Source organism: Plecotus auritus (genome assembly GCF_963455305.1).
Source record: "Plecotus auritus genome assembly, chromosome: 10".
NCBI classification, from domain to species: domain Eukaryota; kingdom Metazoa; phylum Chordata; class Mammalia; order Chiroptera; family Vespertilionidae; genus Plecotus; species Plecotus auritus.
In genome coordinates, this window is record NC_137785.1 from 31,286,814 (window position 1) to 31,305,577 (window position 18,764).

The 18,764-nt window shown below is 55.9% G+C and overlaps 1 protein-coding gene across 1 annotated transcript; it reads left to right on the plus strand.

Annotated features, from left to right (window-relative positions):
• Positions 1 to 559: 559 nt before the first annotated feature.
• Positions 560 to 14,218, plus strand: ARHGAP33 (Rho GTPase activating protein 33). The gene is made up of 22 exons (XM_080645014.1): positions 560 to 719; positions 2,684 to 2,781; positions 2,860 to 2,944; positions 3,306 to 3,386; positions 3,491 to 3,628; positions 4,058 to 4,150; positions 4,751 to 4,873; positions 4,964 to 5,041; positions 5,127 to 5,193; positions 5,277 to 5,336; positions 5,427 to 5,579; positions 5,664 to 5,766; positions 7,403 to 7,547; positions 7,627 to 7,709; positions 7,793 to 7,900; positions 9,186 to 9,331; positions 9,965 to 10,118; positions 10,203 to 10,348; positions 10,426 to 10,500; positions 11,816 to 12,478; positions 12,571 to 12,962; positions 13,046 to 14,218. The coding sequence occupies exons 1-22, from the start codon at positions 714 to 716 to the stop codon at positions 13,844 to 13,846; spliced, it is 3,798 nt and encodes a 1,265-aa protein (XP_080501140.1). The 5' UTR covers positions 560 to 713; the 3' UTR covers positions 13,847 to 14,218.
• The last annotated feature ends 4,546 nt before the right edge of the window (positions 14,219 to 18,764 follow it).

Genomic DNA, 18,764 nt, shown 5'->3' on the forward strand with positions numbered 1-18,764 from the left:
GTGTGGCTTAGAGGATTGAAACTTTGAAAAGCTGCTTGGGGATGGAGAAAAGCCCTGAGCCTACGGGAGAATCCAGGTATGAGTGTCAGAGGAGTGGTCACTGAGAGTAGACTAAGGGGAGGCCATTGCTTAGTGTTAGAAAAAGCAAAGCTAGCCTTAACCAGTTTGGCTCAGTGGATAGAGCATCTGCAGACTGAAGGGTCCCAGGTTCGATTCTGCGGGCACATTCCTAGTAGGGGGTGTGCAGGAGGCAGCTGATTGATGTTTCTAACTCTCTATCCCTCTCTGAAAAAATCAATAAAATATATATTTTAAAAAAAGAAAGAAAAAGCAAAGCCTAAAGAACCTGGGGGTGTGTCTCAGGAGGGGAAAGACGGCCAATGAAAGAGGTCCTGGGCGTGGCGCTGTCAAACTTCGGGGCGGGACCGAAGAGACCCAGCCAGGAATGGTGTTCAAGCCGAAGCCAATGAAAAGCCGCCAGGTGGGTGGGGCGTCCTAGGCCGAGGGTGGAGCCAATGAGAAGCGGCGCCGCGCCCCCGCTGTTTCGCCCCCGTGGGGCTAGCCGCTAGCGGCTGAGCGGTTGGAGGCGGAGACTACAGTTGCCCGCGCGCGGCTCGCGCCCTCCCCTTTGTGTCGCCATGGCGGCGGCTTCGGCGACGAGGACGACGATGGAGGGGTCTAGCGCTGCCAGCGCCTGAGGAGGCCTCGCGACCATGGTGGTGAGGGGCCTACGCGGCCGTCAGACCATCCGCGTGGCATTCTGTCCATGCACGGCCCGGCCCCGCGCGCCCCGCCCCCGGCCCCGCCCGAGCCCGGGGCCTGCGCCTCCCCCTACCCCTCGTCGCGGGTCCTCTGGTCCCCCAGCCTGGCTGGGTCCGAGCCCTCACCCCGGCCCCGCCCTCTCAGCGTGCGTCTCCTTCCACTGCCCGGATGGGGTGTTTGTGGCGAAGGCTTGGACTTGGGAGGAGGGGCAGGTCCCGGGAAGGATCCGGCATCCCCCAAGTGGTCCCCCGCAGGGGCCTGCGGAAGCTCCCCTGGCTCCTCACCAGCCCCCATACCCGAGCCATCTTCATTGTCCTCATCCCAACCTCCACCCTTCCGGGCCTAGCCCCCTCCTCCTCCTACCACCAGCCACTTTTTCATTCTCCAGCCCCACCCCCACTCAGCTCCATCCTCAGCATAACCCTTTTCTTCTCTTTCTCATTTTCACCCCAGCCCAGGCCCACTCAACCAAACCTCCTCCACTCCCATCAGCCTGAACCTTTACCTCAAGCTTTCCAGCTGCTCCCCTCCTACTTACTCTACTCCAACCCCAGCACTGATCCTTGGGTCCTCTCCATCTTGTCCTCATCCTCCCTCCCCTACCTGCTCCCTCTTCCACCATGCTGCTCCTGCTCATTCATCCATTCCCTCATTCCCTCACTTAACAGATATTCACTGAGACCTCTGCAAGCCCATGCTCTAGACACAGAAAGTCAGAACCCATCCTGCTTTGGGGAGTTTCATGGGTTGGAGGGGGACAGATCTGAGGGGGAGACCCAAGAATGAACTTGGGGTTGCAGGGATATGAAGGAGGGAGATGCTAGAGCCAGTCTGGGAAATCCCCATCTGGCAGCTGGTTAATTCATCAGATTTTATCTGGTCCCTGTTGGCAACTGGGCTGAAATTGGGCATGGGGACCCAGCGAGGAGTCAGGCACGACCCTACCTGTGAGGAGCACCAATTCTGTGCCCCCCCGCCCCTGTGCTGGGCAATGCTGGGGAGCTGGGGTGCTTAGCTCCAGGCTGTGATGCTGGGAGGTCACAGTCCAATGTGGGAGATGGACTTGACGCCAGATAGTGACGTCTCAGAGTGCTCAGGCTATGATGGGAAAAACCCAGGCAGAGTCATCAAGCTAGGATGGAGGCTTCAGGGGTTGGGAGAGTCCAGAAGAGGTGACTGATACAGCCTGAAGGGTCAGGGAGAACTGAGAGGAGGAAACGTGAAGGGTTGAGATGTGGGAGATGCGGAAGAGTGCACCTAGTGAAAGAATGGAGAAGGGTGTTCCATGCGGAGGGGACAGCCTCTGCAAAGGCCAGAAGGAAATGAGAAGATGTGCTTTTGTTGGGCTCTTAGAAATTTGAGAGTTCTGAGAGTGGAGGCAATGGGAAGCGATAAGTGTGGAGAGGTAAACAGAGACCAGAGAATTATCTTGAAGACAACAGGGAGCCATTGAAGGTCCATGATCTGTGGAGACAGAGACAGATTTGTGTTGTGTGAAAATTATACTAGTGCTTGATGTGGAGATGCTGGTAGGAGGGGAGAGGTTAGAAGCAGGAAGACTGATAAACTGGGAGCTGTGGTTGTCCAGACAGTGATGAGAGGCGTAGAGAGGCACAACTAGAAGATGACTATACTCTGCAGGGGCTACAGGAGGAGTTTAAATCCAGAGAGATGGTACCAGCCTTATTTCTTCCTGCCTCACCCTTGGCCCCTCCTCTTCCAGGCCCCTCACCCCAGACTACACAGGAAGATGAAGACCTATCCTCATCTGGTCTTCGCCTCCCCCTGACCTCTGCTACTCCATGCTCAGGGCAGTGTATGGAGTGATTCAGGCCTCTAGGCTCAAGGTGGCAGATAACAATGCTTCTGTTGTCTCTGCTCCCATCTCTGGGGGCCTCTGATTCTTCTTTTTGCTCTACAGGCCCGCAGCACTGACAGCCTGGATGGCCCAGGGGAGGGCTCAGTGCAGCCCCTGCCCCCCACTGGGGGTCCTAGTGTGAAGGAGAAGCCTGGGAAGAGGTGAGAGGTGAGGGAGATGCCCAGCTTAGGAGGGGGCCAAGCACAGGAGCCACTAGTGATGTGTCCCCCGTCTTCCAGGCTCTCAGCTCCTCGCGGTCCCTTTCCCCGGCTGGCTGACTGTGCCCATTTCCACTATGAGAATGTTGACTTTGGCCACATTCAGGTATGAGGGTTTTCACCCAGGTGGGAAGATGAGATCCCATCCAACCATGAAGCAATGTTAGCCACCCTACCCCTGAGATCTGTCCCTGGGACTGGCTGCTCTACCCATCCGAGAAGTCAGTGGCAGGAGTTGCAGGGTGGGAAGGAAGAGCTGTTCATCATTCATCATTTGTTCCTTTATTCATTCTGCAACAACTTTTTGTTAGGTGTGTGCTCTGTGCCAGGACCCTGCACTCTGATTGAGGCATCACTAGGCCCTGCCCTGGGAGAGCACAGCCCCATCCCTAGATAGTGCCAACCTGGAGAGGTCAGGACAGCAACAAAAGTGAGACCCTCCCCTGGGCTTTTCTTTCCCTCTACAGCTCCTACTGTCTCCAGAGCGTGATGGCTCTAGCTTCTCTGGGGAGAACGAGCTGGTGTTTGGGGTGCAGGTGACCTGTCAGGTAAGGCCACCCTACCTCTCATCTGGCCTGTCGGACTGGTTGCCATGGTCCTCAGCTCAGTGAAATGGGACCACTGCTCCTTTTTGTCCCTCACGCTCCCACAGGGCCGTTCTTGGCCAGTTCTTCGCAGTTACGATGACTTCCGTTCCCTGGATACCCACCTCCACCGGTGCATATTTGACCGGAGATTTTCCTGCCTCCCAGAGCTTCCCCCACCCCCAGAGGGTGCCAGGGCTGCCCAGGTAAACTGCTTGTTATCCCATCCCTGCCTCAGCCATGATGTGTCCTCATCATCGATGTGTGAAACCATCAAGGCCGGAAGGATTGATAAATATTTAATCACGAGTATGGCCTGACTCCCAACCAATCAGAATGGAGAGACCAGAGGACTGCAGCAAGGTTCTGGAGGCCCTCTTTAGCTTTAGGATCATAAAGACTTCCAGGGAGTTCCATGGGAAGATCAATATGGCCAGACCAATGGAAGCACACAGGAGCTTGACATAGTCTGTTACCAACTACTATGACAATATTTTAGTACTTAACAGTAGAGTAGCACCCATGCATTGAGGTTGAATTTCTGTCCTGCTTAGAGGCAAGCTAAGGCAGTATGGAAGGGCAATGGGCTCTCGGAGGTCTCCTCACAAGAGCCCCCTCTGACAATCTGACCACAGATGCTGGTGCCGCTGCTGCTGCAGTACCTGGAGACCCTGTCAGGACTGGTGGACAGTAACCTCAACTGTGGGCCTGTGCTCACCTGGATGGAGGTGGGCCCGGGCAACGGGGCTTGAAGTTGGAAGTGAATGAGGGATGTCTGAAGAGTGAGAACCAGCCTGGGAGTGTGTGTGGGCACAGGAAGGAAATGAGCCGGACAGGAGGAGTCACTGGCATTTCAGTGTCTGTTTGGGTGTATGTCTGTTAGAATGAGTGTGTGTGCGTGTGCATGTGTGTGTGTGTGTGTGAGTGTGTGTGTGTGTGTGTGTGTGTGTGTTAGCAGGTATTGGGCTGTGGGGAGAATATCAATGTATATCGAATAGGTTTGGCTGTAACTCACAGAAGAACGCCTGGCTAAGAGTGACTTAAACCAGCAGCTTTTAGATAGCAAATGTGCAGTGTCTGCTATGGATGGTGAGGGTGCAGGGGTGTATCAGGAGGACTTCAGGGTAGAGGAATCCTGAGGCATGTGAGAGGAAGGAATGGGGCCTTGTTTTGGAAGGGGCATGAATTTAGGTGTTTGATCAATAGCTCTGAGTGATTGGTGCTCTTAGATGTGGAGCAAGTAATGGCCTCCACTGGGCCTGGAAGAACCTTCTCTGCCTTAATTATTACCTTCTCGCCTCTCCCTGCACATTCACCCTCCACCTCAGTTGGACAACCATGGCAGGCGACTGCTCCTCAGTGAGGAGGCCTCCCTCAATGTCCCTGCGGTGGCTGCTGCCCATGTGGTGAAACGGTACACAGCTCAGGCACCAGACGAGCTGTCCTTCGAGGTGAGGCTGTGGGGGGCGGGGCAGACTCCATCTGGACTCCCCTCTTCCGGCCACTTCTGACCCTTCCTCATCTCATCTGCCCACTCCTAGGTGGGAGACATTGTCTCCGTGATCGACATGCCGCCCACAGAGGATCGGAGCTGGTGGCGGGGCAAGCGAGGCTTCCAGGTGAGCCTGGGTTGGGGTAGACTGGTGGGGCTAGGGCACTGTGCTAGCTAGGGTGGCCCAGGCACTGACCCTGAACCCTCCTCAGGTCGGTTTCTTCCCCAGCGAGTGTGTGGAGCTATTCACAGAACGGCCCTGTCCAGGACTCAAGGGGGGTAAGTGCCAGCGGCAAAGTGGGGAATCCTTCCTGCATCTTTTGCCTGCTGTCCATCCTTTCCATCCATCGTTCACCCCACAGATGCCGATGGTCTCCTGTGTGGTGTTCCGGCTTCCCAGGGTGTCTCCTCTTTGACCTCAGGTAATGGAAATAAGAGACTATGTCCCTGCTTCCTTCCTATCGGACTGATAACTGCACTGACCCTGTGTGGCCTGCTTTTTACTCTCACAGCTGTGCCCCGGCCACGTGGGAAGCTGGCTGGCCTCCTTCGTACCTTCATGCGCTCCCGCCCTTCTCGGCAGCGGCTGCGACAACGGGGTATCCTGCGGCAGAGGGTGTTTGGCTGCGACCTTGGAGAGCACCTCAGTAACTCAGGCCAGGACGGTGAGGTCCGGCCCCACCTGCCTAGCCCACCCCTCCCACGCAGGATTTGACCTGCCCATTCCTGACCCCACTGCTTTCTCCCAGTGCCCCAGGTGCTTCGCTGTTGCTCTGAGTTTATTGAGGCCCATGGGGTAGTGGATGGAATCTACCGACTCTCAGGCGTGTCATCCAATATCCAGAGGCTACGGTGAGGGCACTCCACCAACCCCTTCCCTCCACAAACACTTACTGAACATCATTTCTAGTCTAGGCCCTGTGCCCTGTGCTGGTGACAAGAGTTCTTGTGAGTTGGGAGGGCATCTAACGGGGTTGGATCAGGGCTGTGGACAGGGAGGGCTTCTCTGAGGAAGTGACTCCAGCTGAGGCCTGAAAGGTGAGAGCAGAATGAGTGTTGGAAGTAGAGAGATAACCTTCATTGAGTACTTGCTACATGCCAAACACTAGGCACTGGGGACCAGAGATTCCCACCCTCACATGCTAGAGGTAGAGACAAACAAGGAAATGAGAGAGTTTACTAGTAGGTGACAAGTGCTATGGAGAAAAAGAGATGGGAGGTAAGGAGAATCATAATAATAAATCTGGGAGGGATATTGCAGTGTTAAATAGGGTGGGCAGTGAAGGCCTCTTGGAGGGGAGCTCCTTTTGGAGGATGGGAGGGAGTGAGCAAGCCATGTGGATATTCTGGGAAAAGCATGCATGGTGGAGGGAACAGGCAGTCCAAAAGGCAAAGTAGCAGGAGATGATGTCTGAGAAGTAATTAGGGGCAGAGTGTGCAAGGCCTTTTTTTTAAAAAAAAAAAATATTTTTATTGATTTTAGAGAGGAAGGGTGAGGGATAGAGAGATAGAAGCATTAGTGATGAGAGAGAATCATTGATTGGTTGCCTCCTGCACGCCCCCTACTGGGGATTGTGTCCACAACCTGGGCATGTGCCCTTGGCCGAAATCGAACCTGGGACCCTTCAGTCCACAGGCCAACACTTATCCACTGAGCCAGACCAGCTAGGGCTGTGCAAGGTGTTTTTTTTTTGTTTTTTTTTAAAAATATATTTTATTGATATTTTACAGAGAGGAAGGGAGAGGGATAGAGAGTTAGAAACATCGATGAGAGAGAAACATCCATCAGCTGCCTCCGGCACACCTCCCACTGGGGATGTGCCCGCAACCAAGGTACGTGCCCCTGACCGGAATCGAACCTGGGACCTTTCAGTCCGCAGGCCGACGCTCTATCCACTGAGCCAAACCGGTTTCGGCTGTGCAAGGTCTTTTTAACAACTGTTTGGATTTTGGCTTTTACACTGGAGGGTTCTGAACTGAGGAGACATGCCAGTCTAAGAGGTGGGAAGGAGTGAGGCACAAGTGTTGAGACTGACAGGAGGACCTGAAGTGAGAGTATAGAGCCCAGAGGTGTGAGAGATGCAGCATGAGTTCATGTGCATTGAGCTTTTCCCCTCAAGCAGTGAGACACAACCAGACAATTGTGAGGAGGGGCTACTGGGATTTCAGCCAGTTTTCCAGTGACCTCTTGAAGTTAGGAGAATGGCATGATGTGCTGGAAGTAGCAGGGCCGTGCTCTGGAAGCAGATAGCCTTGGGCAGCTGCAGGAGGGACACCTCCCACCTGAGTTTCAGTGTCTTCCTCTATGAAAGAGCGTCCCTGTCTTTGGCAGACAGGGTTATTGCAGAGGAAGTAAGTCTCTGTCTTTTGAGGAGCACAGTGCAGGAAGAGGGTTGCATCCATCTATGGACAGTGTGGGTATGGGGTGCACAGCCAGGCGGACCAGCTCTGACACTAGTCTTTCTTCTCTTCGACCTGGTGGCCTCAGGCATGAGTTTGACAGTGAGAGGATCCCTGAACTGTCTGGCCCCACCTTCCTACAGGACATTCACAGTGTGTCTTCTCTCTGCAAGCTCTACTTCCGAGAGCTGCCCAACCCCCTGCTCACATATCAGCTCTACGGGAAGTTCAGTGTGAGTAAGGAGATAGTGAGGTTGGAGGGTGCTGGGATGCATCGGGCCCAGTCCCCATCATGCCTGTGCACAATCTCAGGAGGCCATGTCAGTGCCTGGGGAGGACGAACGCCTGGTGCGTGTCCATGACGTCATCCAACAGCTGCCCCCGCCACACTATAGGTAAACCAGGAGGGGTAGGGAAGGGCTGTGGTGGGCTCACAAGGGAGCTGAGGCTCAGGTGTCCCCTTCCACTCCCACCCCAGGACCCTGGAGTACCTGCTGAGGCACTTGGCCCGCATGGCAAGACACAGTGCCAATACCAGCATGCATGCCCGCAACCTGGCCATTGTCTGGGCGCCCAACCTGCTACGGTAAGCTGGCAGCTCACCAGCCTGTCACCCACAGTTCCCTCCCATGGGCTGAGCCCCAGTCTCCCCCTACTTCTACACCTACCCTAGGAACTCACCCAACTTTTGGTTCTCTTGTTCATTTCATTCAACATGTATTTATTAAATATCTCCAGTGTGCCAGCCCCTGTTCTCAGCACTGGGGATGGAGTAGTGAGCAAGATCCTGGGCTCATATTCTCATAGGGAGGTGGACAATGAACTAGTAACAAGGAAACACAGAGAATGGTCTGATAGTAGTGAGTGGCAAGGATAAAGATTACAAAGCAGGGAAGGGGCATGCACAGGGTTATGGCATTTTGGGATGTGTAGGTAGTAGGGAAGGCTTCAGTAAAACGTCTTCGATAGCCAGCAGCACAGAAAGCCTCAAATTTGATGGTGATCGAGACAGGCAAGCTCTCTGTCCTAAATAAAATATGTGGTGGGTATAAGAACTATGGGGGGAAAGAAACAAAGATAGACCTGGAATACAGAGAAAGTTTATAATTTTAAATAAGGTAGATGGGGAAGACTCCACTGAGAAGGTAACATTTGAGTCAAGAACTGTAGCAGGAGAGATATCTGGGGAAGAGCAAACCAGACAGAAGGAACAATAAGTGCAATGGTCCTGGGGCTGGGTCAGGAGGAACAGTAGGGAGGCCATTGTGGCTGGAACTGAGTGAGTGATTGAGTAAGGGGCTGAGGGGGAGGAGATGATGAGGTCAGGTAGGTGATGGGGACTGGGATAGGGGAGGAGTGACTTATAGGTTGTGAGTCATGTGAGGACTTTGCTTTTGCAGGCGGTGTTCCCAGCTTCCTCCAGCTCTGCATGAGCAGCAGACTGTGGGGGGTGTGGTGGGACCAGGGGACCAGGGAGGAGGTGGCTGTGATAGCCAGAAGGGAGAGGATGGAGGGTGGAGCAGTAGAGGGGGAGAATAGTTTAGATTCTGGACAGATTTTGTGGGGGGAGCCCACAAGGTTTTTGGGCAGATTGGATGTGGGTGTGAAGGAAAGAGAGAAGTCAAGGACAATTCCAAGGTGTCTTGCCTGAACCACTAAAGGACTACATTGACTGAGATGGGGAAAGTGGTGAGGGAGCAAGTTGGGGAAAAGTTGAGAACCAAGTTGTAGATGTGATCAATTTGATAAAATCAGAGCTGTTGAATGACAGTCTTTGCTTCTATTAGCTCCCTGCCTAACCTAGTCACAACCCTCCCCCTCCTCCATCTGTGGCTCAAGGCACCTGACCTCCCTCTCCCTCTCCCATTCAGGTCCATGGAGCTGGAGTCAGTGGGGCTGGGTGGGGCAGCAGCCTTCCGTGAGGTGCGGGTGCAGTCAGTGGTGGTGGAATTCCTGCTCACCCATGTGGATGTCCTGTTCAGTGACACCTTCACCTCTGCTGGCCTCGACCCTGCAGGTATGCTCGTCCTATCTCCTGATGTCCTGGCTATTGCCTTCTCATTGTCAGGACTGCAGTGGGAGGGAAGGGGGGCTCCCAGCCCTGTCCCTACCCACTGAAGCTGTACCTCCTTCCTGGCTCCTTGAGGACCCCGCCCCGGCCTCTCCCTCCCCTCCCCACCCTTCTCATTTCAGCTCCTACGCTCAGGATCCCTACTTCTTGGCCTGGACATCGTTCTTCCTCCACCCCTTGTAGCTCCTGGGGGTGCTTGGGGCCAGAGGTCCACCTGGGAGGAGGTGGGAGGTCCCCAGACTTGACCCTGCCCAGGCCCCACCCAGACTCCCCACCCTGCCCCGGACCCCAGCCCAATCAGGATTCAGCACATCGGAGGGCCCTGTGGCCCGAGGTAACTGAAGCCAGAGCCACTGCCTTTGCTGGCTGCTGGGAGCTGCCTCATCAGCTGGTTCTGCCTCATTCCTGCTCACCTGCCTGCTGCCCACCCATTCCCACCTGATCCTCTCTGGTTCCCTGCCTTGCCAGCCAGGGTGGGGGTTATGCTTTGGGGCCGGAGCTTGGGCAGTAGCGCTTAGCTTTACCTGTTGCCTTGAATGTTCCCTGGGCTGACAGCTGCCCACTTTCCCAACTCCCCAGGCCGCTGCCTCCTTCCCAGGCCCAAGTCCCTTGTGGGCAGTGGCCCCTCCACTCGCCTGTTGACGCTGGAGGAAGCCCAGGCTCGCACCCAGGGCCGACTGGGGACACCCAATGAATCCACAGCTTCCAAGGCTTCAGACTCTCCTGTGGAAAGGTGAGTAGGATACAGGGGAGAGGAGGGGCTAGCCTTGAGGTCCCAGCTCCTCAGACTGCCTCCCGTGTCTCACCCAAACCCCAGGAGGAAGGGGGAGAGAGGCCAGAAACAGCGGAAGCCAGGCGGCAGCAGCTGGAAGACTTTCTTTGCACTGGGCCGCGGCCCCAGCATTCCCCGGAAGAAGCCTCTTCCCTGGCTGGGGGGGATTCGCGCCCCACCACAGCCTTCAGGTCAGAGGTCAGGCAGTCAGCGTGGTGGTGGGGAGGCACTCTGGAGTGCCTCTGTGACCCTTCTAGTCTCCTTGCAGGCAGCCGACCTGACACAGTCACACTGAGATCTGCCAAGAGTGAGGAGTCTCTATCATCTCAGACCAGCGGGGCTGGTGAGCTCAGGGTGGTCTGGCCTGTGGCGGGGTGGAGCCTTCAAATGCTGTACTTCAAATTTGGGGGTTTTGGTGGTTTTTTAGTTTTTAATTTGGACATTGGGTATGATGAATTTGATAAAGCATCACCCTTACTTAGTTCATGACACGCTGTGATCAATGGTTCATATAGGGTCCTTTCAAACAGCCTTATTCATTCCTTTTGAAAAAATGTAAATAATATAATGAACACCCATGTACCCACTGGCCAGAGCTAAAAGAACCCCCACTACCTTATCTTCAAGCTCCTCCCCTCTCCTACCTGCTGCCTATCCACCAAAGGCATCCTCTTGATTAGATGGTCATCATCTTCATTGATTTTTTTGTTTGTTTGTTAATCCTCACTGGAGGATATTTTTTCCATTGATTCCTTTTTTTCTTTTAAGAGCAAGTAGAAGGGAGGAGGGTGGGTGAGAGAGAGGAGATAGAGAAACAGCTATGTGAGAGAGACACATCGATTGGTTGCCTCCTGCATGTGCCCTGACTAGGGCCAGGGATCGAACCTGCAACCCAGGTACATGCCCTGACTGGAAATTGAACCCAGGACTCTGGTGAGTGGGCTTAGCTCTAACCACGTAGGAACACTGGCCAGGGCTGTCATCCTTGGTTTTAAGGTTTTATCATGTACAGATGTATACATAAACATATTGAGCAGTTCTAGTCATTTTAAAATGTCAATTAAAGATATCATAAGAAAGGGGGTGTAGTGCTGTATGTGAATCTTGACTTCATTCACCACTGCATTACAGATACCATCGAATTGCCAGGTGTAGCTCAGGCTCACTCCTGCCTGCTGATCTTTAGTGTTCCATGTGGATATTTCATTGGGAGTTGCTTGTCCATCCCACTCTTGATGGATTTGGGGGCTCTGTGGGTGCTCCCTGCCATGCCCACACTCCTGAGAGAGCTCTACTTAGGGTATACTCATGTTCAACTGAACAAGAAAATGCCCAATTGTTTTCCACACGTGGTCGCCCCAGTCTACTTCCAGCAGCCTTGGTTGGGATCCTGTTGGTCTCATGCTCACAGCCGTGGGGTTGTCAGATTATTCTGGCCCTTGGGTCTGGAATGGTTTTCCCCAGGGACTTGCCATTCATTTCCTTTGTCGCTGTGAGTCTGAACAGCTCTCCCTGGATTCACAGCCATGTGGCCCTACCCAGGGAAGTGCCTCTGCATGCTATTTTCCCAGCCTCCTGGGTTGTGTGCCCTATTCTCACTAATGTGTGGGTATGTAAACTTTTGAGCCCTGACCCCTAACTGCCCCTCCTCCCCCCAGGCCTCCAGAGGCTGAGCAGGCTACGGCGACCCCACTCCAGCAGTGATGCTTTCCCCGTGGGCCCTGCACCCGCGGGCTCCTGTGAGAGCCTGTCCTCGTCCTCCTCTGCGTCCTCCTCATCCTCTGCATCCTCCTCCTCCTCAGCAGCTGGGCTTGGGGCACTTTCCGGCTCCCCTTCTCACCGAACCTCAGCCTGGCTAGATGATGGGGATGATCTGGACTTCAGCCCACCTCACTGCCTGGAGGGGCTCCGGGGGCTCGACTTTGATCCCCTTACCTTTCGCTGCAGCAGCCCTACCCCAGGGGACCCTGCACCTCCTGCCAGCCCGGCCCCCCCAGCCCCTGCTTCTGCCTTCCCACCCAGGGCAACTCCCCAGGCCCTTTTGCCCCATGGGCCCACCAGCCCTGCTTCGCCCACTGCCCTGGACATCTCAGAGCCCCTGGCTGTATCAGTGCCACCTGCTGTTCTGGAGTTGCTGGGGGCTGGGGGAACACCTGCCTCACTCACCCCAACACCAGCACTCAGCCCCAGCCCAGGCCTGTGCCCCCATGCCATCCCCCTGCTGCCACATGGAGCTGAAGCCCAGCTGAGTGACACCTGTCCACAGGAGATCTGCAGCAACCTAGCACTACCTGGTCCCGGGGAAGCCCAACGACAGCATGGTGAGTCCTACTCACCCCATCCAACACCCTCACAGACCCTGAGGCTGCATCCAAGACCTGGCTGACGCCCCTTCCCATTCCTCTCTGTATAGGACCTGTCATGGATTCACCACTGCTGCCCCCACCCCTGTCCCTCCTGCGCCCTGGGGGAGCCCCACCTCCGCCCCCCAAGAACCCAGCACGCCTCATGGCCCTGGCCCTGGCTGAGCAGGCTCAGCAGGTGGCCCAGAGACAGAGCCAACAGGAGCATGGGAGTACCCCATCTGCTCCCCGCTCCCCTTTCTACTGCTCACTGTCCCTGGAGGTGGGCGGTGAGCCCCTCGGGACCTCAGGGAGTGGGCCACCCGCCCCCTCCCTACCACACCCTGATGCCTGGGCTCCAGGACCCCCACCCTCCCTACCACGGCAACAAAGTGTTGGGAGCCTGGTGAGGGGCCAGCGGTCCATGGGGATCTCAAGGAGGGGACACAGAAGCTCTGCCCAGGTCAGTGCCCAGCTCAGGAAGGGTGGGGCTTCAGAGATGTGCCAGAGACATTGGTCCAGTTCCTATGTTGTGTCTCCTCACAGGTTCTTTCTTCTGTGAGAACCCCTGGCTGCTTCTCCTCAGCTCCCCAGGAGTGCCTGCCACCCTTTCTTAGGGTCCAAAAACCAGGCTTGTACCCCCTGACCTCCTCATCCTTCCAGCCCAGTTCCCCAACCCCAGTCTGGAGGAGCCCTTTGGGTCCCCCTACACCACTTGACAGGGGAGAGAACCTGTACTATGAGATTGAGGCGGGTGAGGGGTCCCCCTACTCTGGCACCACTCAGTCCTGGAGTCCCTTTCGCTCCATGCCACCAGATAGGCTTAATGCCTCATATGGCATGCTTGACCAATCACCATCATTCCATAGGTCCCCTGACTTCCTACTCAGCTACCCACCACCCGCCTCCTGCTTTCCCCATAACCACCTGGGCTATTCAGCCCTTCACCACCCTGCCCGGTGCCCCACGAGGCCTGAGCCCCTCTATGTCAACCTAGCCCTAGGGCCCAGGGGTCCCTCATCCACCTCTTCCAGCTCCTCTTCCCCTCCTGCTCCTCATCCCCATAGCCATTCAGATTCAGGCCCCACAACCCCCCACCTTCCCCAGAAAGAGAGGGCCCCCTGGGATCCCCACACCCCTCACAGGGTGCCTGGGGCCTGGGGCTCTCCTGAGCCTCTCCTGTACTACAGGGCAGCTCCACCAGCCTATGGGAGGCAGGGCAAGCACCACCGAGGGTCCTTGTACAGGAATGGGGGCCAAGGAAGGGAGGGGGCTGGTCCCCCACCCCTTTACCCCACTCCCAGCTGGTCCCTTCACTCTGAGGGCCAGACCCGAAGTTACTGCTGAATCAGAGCAGAGACCTTCCTCCCTTCCCTTCTCACTGATCGTGGCCCAACCCAATTCCTTGTTTTGTATTTTCTTGAGCTCCTGACCCCTACTCCAGGTTTCTAACTTTGTAACTTGCTTCTGATGTGGATCCCTAACCTGTATGGCTTCCCTACCCTGGACTAAAGGCACTCCCATCTCCCCACCAACCTCTATCATGGGGCTCTCACACAAATCTGAGGGCTAGGCTGACACACTGTCCTTCCTCTTCCTCCAGTAGCCCCCAGCATGTCTTGACCTATGCACAGCGGTTGGGAGACAGCTCCTGCCCATCTCCCACATGCCCCACTAAACCATCTGACAAAATTAATGAATAAAAATGGTGAAAATGTGGCTGCTAGTGTCATGCTGGGACTAGGCTCAGTGAACAAAGAGGCAATAGTCTGCTTTATCATTTTTAAAAAATATATATTTTACTGATTTTTTACAGAGAGGAAGAGAAAAGGATAGAGAGTTAGAAACATCGATGAGAGAGAAACATCAATCAGCTGCCTCCTGCACACCCCCTACTGGGGATGTGCCCGCATCCAAGGTACATGCCCTTGACCGGAATCGAACCTAGGACCCTTCAGTCCACAGGCCGACGCTCTATCCACAGAGCCAAACTGGCTGGGCTGCTTTATCATTTTATCACTTCAGCAGGTGCTGAGTGGGGAGTCCCTCTTGAGAGACTCTTAGGGATGGTAACTGCAGAGGGGCCGTGGATATCTTAAGAATCTGTGTCAGGAGTGGGGTTCAGGCTGGGCCTGTCTCCGAGTTAGCATCCACCTTGCAGCTCTGCTATAATCTCCAGCAGATCCATCCTGGGGAGTAGTGGGGAAGGGATGGACCAAGGGTTACCTCAGGTATGAGGAAGGAGCCCCCGGGCCCTCCTACCAGGGCCCATTTCTCACTTGTACATGCTGAAGAAGGGACCTCCTCTCTGCTCAGGGCTGCCTGTGGCGGAAAAGGCTATAGCTGCCACCAGTGGACATGGGGCTCAGGATAGACCTGGCGATGTGTGTGTGGGGGTCAGGGCATGATCTCAGGGTCTTCTGCTTCACCTACCCTGGTGGCCTCTGCCAGCAGCCTCCAGGGTGTGGGAAGTCTCTCTGTGGGTCAGCAGGCTCCCAGGGCTGGGGTCCAGCAGGGCAGCTCTGGGCTGCCACAACCCCTGCAGCACTGGGATTTTGGCTGAGAGCTGCACCAGAGCCCTGGATCCCTGACAGGGAAGCTGAGTCCTAAAGGCTTGGGTGCAGGGCAGAGCCCTGGGGGAGCAGGGTTGGTCAGGGCTCACAGGTCAGTGAGGGGACAGTTGGGAGTCTCAGGAAGTGGTTCCTGCTCAGAGGAGAGGCAGCCAAAGAAACTGGTGAGTACTGGGGGATGGGTCACAAGTTTGGGGTTGAATGGTCACACGGATCTTTAGGGATATCCATACTGCAGCTGGGCTCCAGGCAGTGGTGCAGGCTGACCCTGGTTGTGCGGCTGTGGCCTAGGCACAGGTCAGAGCTGGGACTGGGGCTGCTGCCAGAGTCCTTGGCTGGGCCCCTCTGGGCTCTTCTGTGGCCTGTGACCTCAGGAGTCTCCATGGCCAGCAGAGAGCTGGAATGGGTGGCCTAGGTGCCCCACAGCTCCCTTGATTCTCCACATCCCTGCCCTGGCTCCTACCTGGAATGGGGAGAGGCCTTGGGATGTCACAGGCCTGAGCGTAGTCTTACCTCTGGGAGCCAGCTCATAGTACAGTGTCACTGGGGGCACAAACCAGTTGGTTGGAATTAGGGGGTACAGCCAAGCTGTGCATAGCACCTGCCACCACCCCTCTGCTCTCTAAACTGGTGGGGAACCCTGGAGTGCAGGGCACAGTGTGGTCCAATCCACCAGAGAGCTCACCCAGGAGCCAAATCCTGTTGAAAGGAGGCTGGACGTGGGAACATGAGCCCTGCGGAAGGTTCCCTGGCCACTACCCACCCCTGCCAACCTGTCCTGTACCTGGGCCATGGCGTCCTCAGCAGGTATCGGGTATTCTGCAGGCTGCCCACCAGTCAGCAGGCTCTCGGTCCAGCCCAGCCCGAACCAAGGCCGGGTAGGGGGTTGGCCCAGGGGTTCCAAGGCCAGGCTCTGGACTGCCTCCAGGTTAGCCTTTACCTCAGGCCCTTTTCCAGTCCACTTCTCTTATGAGGAAGCATGATTGGAGGATCCAAACTGGTGGGGTACCCTGACCAGTGAAGACCTCCCGGGCCAGGGTGCAAAAGCTGTAGAGGTCTGAGGTGGCCAGAGGCATATCACCGCACATGAGCTCAAGTGGCAGCCCTGGGTAGTTCGGGAGGTGGGATAGCCTTGAGCCTGGGCCTCCCCAGAGGTAGCCTTGCTGAGGCCTGTGGAGAATGAAGGGCCTGCTAAGCTACTGGACACTGGGCAGGCAGGTGAGACATGTACTCACCTGGGCTGCAGCCAGCACTGGTGTAGTGGGCGCCCATGCTCCAGGCTGCCTCACCAGCTGCACAGATGTGAACTGAGGCTGCCTGGGCATGCCAGCGGGCCTGCAGAAACAGCACAGCCTCCGGCCTGCAGAAACAGCACAGCCTCCGGCCTACAGCAGCAGCAGCCGGGCAGCAGGCCTGGCTTAGTGCGAGACTGCCCCTTGCCTGGTCCCTGCGTTAGCAGAGCCACATGCAGGGAGCTCAGCCACATGGGCTTGAAGAGAAAGTGCAGCCCCAACAGGCCTGCTGTAGGGCTCAGTGCCAGCAGCAGCAGCAGGTCGGGTGGTGCAGGGTGCTAGGTGGGAGAAAAGCAGGCCACTCACAAAGAGGCCCCAATCTGCATGGGGTGGAGGCTGCCCCTGGGCACAGATCACCATGTGCAGGGGCTGCTGATCTATACCAGCCACTGGACAGGAGAGAAACAGCCTGGCTGCCAGAGAGCCAGCACCCAGTTTGTACCATTTGTGGTACACCTACCTCCTCTCTGCAGCCTATGAGACACAACACACAGAACTGGGTACCCACTATTCAGTGGGAGAAGGGTCACTTCAGTAGAAGGACTCCATGCCAGGTACTGGTCCAGAAGTAAAGACTGTAACCATGGCCATTGCCATACTCCCTGGTCTTTTGTTTATAAACACTTGAGTCAGGAGGGCAGGCAGGAGACTAGGTTGGCCTGGGGAGAAGGGTGGGGTGGCATACCTGCAGTGCTGAAGGTCAGCCAACAGTACATCAGCCTGGGTTCCAGGAGCTTCAGTTGCCACGCTCTGACTGGATGGCCCCTCCATAGGAGGCTGGAGATGGGGAGGGCAGAGTGTACATCTGAGACGAAAGGGCTTTCCTTGTGAGGGGAACAGGAGGTCTGGACTCTCTTCGGAGCGCTCTTCTTGACTGCCAGGCAGGGGTGTGGGAGGAGCTATCTCTCACTTGATGATTAGTGTGTGAGAGCTGCTCTCATAAGTGCGGTAGGGCTCACCTAGACTGGCAGCTCTCTTAGGGGCCCATGAGGGGTATACTTGTTACTAGCCCCAGTGGCCACAGGCTGCTCAGCTGGGGAAGGGCTCGGGACTATGCAACATGAAGAGGACAGTGGTGCTCCCTGCTCCCCCAACCTCTTCTGACTGAACCCCAAGGCTGGGTTTGGGGGCTCTCCTGATTTGCTCTGGCCTTAGTGCCCTGGGGTAAAGGGCAGTCTGAGGGTAAATCTGGGTAGCTGGGAGTGGTGACTTCACAGTGTGGACAGTTACCTGTCTGCACCAGCCACAGCAAGGACAGGGAGCCACACAGGCTATGTCTAGAGCCAGTCTGCAGTTGGCCCAGTGATGCAGTGCATGCCAACTCACCGCCCTGCGCTAGTGCTAATCCGTGGGAATGACGGGGTTGTAATATCTCAAGCTCCTGGGTGAGGGGCACATGAGGTAAGATAGGTTGAAGGTGCTGGCCCTGATGCTCCCAGTCCACTTGGGCCACTGCTTACCTGCTAGCTCTGCTTGGCACCAAACTTCTCTGCCCAGTCCCAAGGAGTGCTATTCATGCAGATGCAGGTCACCCTCCACCTGCAGCACATGCCATACCACCAGGCTGCAGCCCAAGAAGACATCTGTGTGCACAAGTGTGCTGCAATTGAGGCAGCAGCTGAACAACATGAATGGATTAGAAAAGGGACCAAACAGAGACAAGAGGTGGCAGAATGGGAGCACTGAGGGACGAAAAGAGTCACTGTGAACATAGAAGGCTGATATCAGGACAGGAGGGATAGCTTGGGGACACAGTGGGGTCTTTGAGAGGATGAGAGGATCACTATGAGCATGGGAGGCACCAGGAGAATGGGAATAATCATTGGAGGACAAGAAGGGGTTAACTGAGAGGTCAAGAGGGGTCAATGGGGACAAAAGGGGTCACTGGGGACAGGAGGGTCATCAAGGAGTGAGAGTCCTCTGGGAAAGAGGTCCCTGGCTCTGGGGCTCAGACTCAGGGCCCTGGGAGTATGGGGGCATCACAACCTGCCCACTCATTGGTTTGTGTTGGCACCAAGGGCCAGCAGGAGCTGCATGGTAGAGCTGTGGCCCAACAGCACTGAGAGGAAGAGCACTGTCTGCCAAGCAGAGTTCTCACCACACCTGAGGGGCAGCAAAGCTTAGGACTGCTCCTGCCCCTCACTCCAGGCAACACCTTTGCCAATTCCCTGTCCCTGCCTGGGTTACCCTTGATCCCAGGTTCCATTCCTATGTCCTGGAACCCCTACTCTTCAGCCTCAGGATCCATCTCAACCCAGTGCTCACCATTAAGTCCAGAGTGTTGGAACAAGGGATGACATTTACCTGCAATGCAGGCATCTATCCCCCCATCACAGAGGTGTCAACATCACACAAAGGTACTCAGGGGCTAGGGAGATAGTGGACTTTGTGGGGACATGAGCC

Excerpts from the sequence above, each read along its gene's own strand:
- ARHGAP33 (XM_080645014.1), top strand. Across the intron at positions 5,337-5,426 it reads TGTCTCCTCTTTGACCTCAG|CTGTGCCCCGGCCACGTGGG; the intron begins GTAATGGAAATA and ends TTACTCTCACAG. Across the intron at positions 12,479-12,570 it reads GGAAGCCCAACGACAGCATG|GACCTGTCATGGATTCACCA; the intron begins GTGAGTCCTACT and ends CTCTCTGTATAG.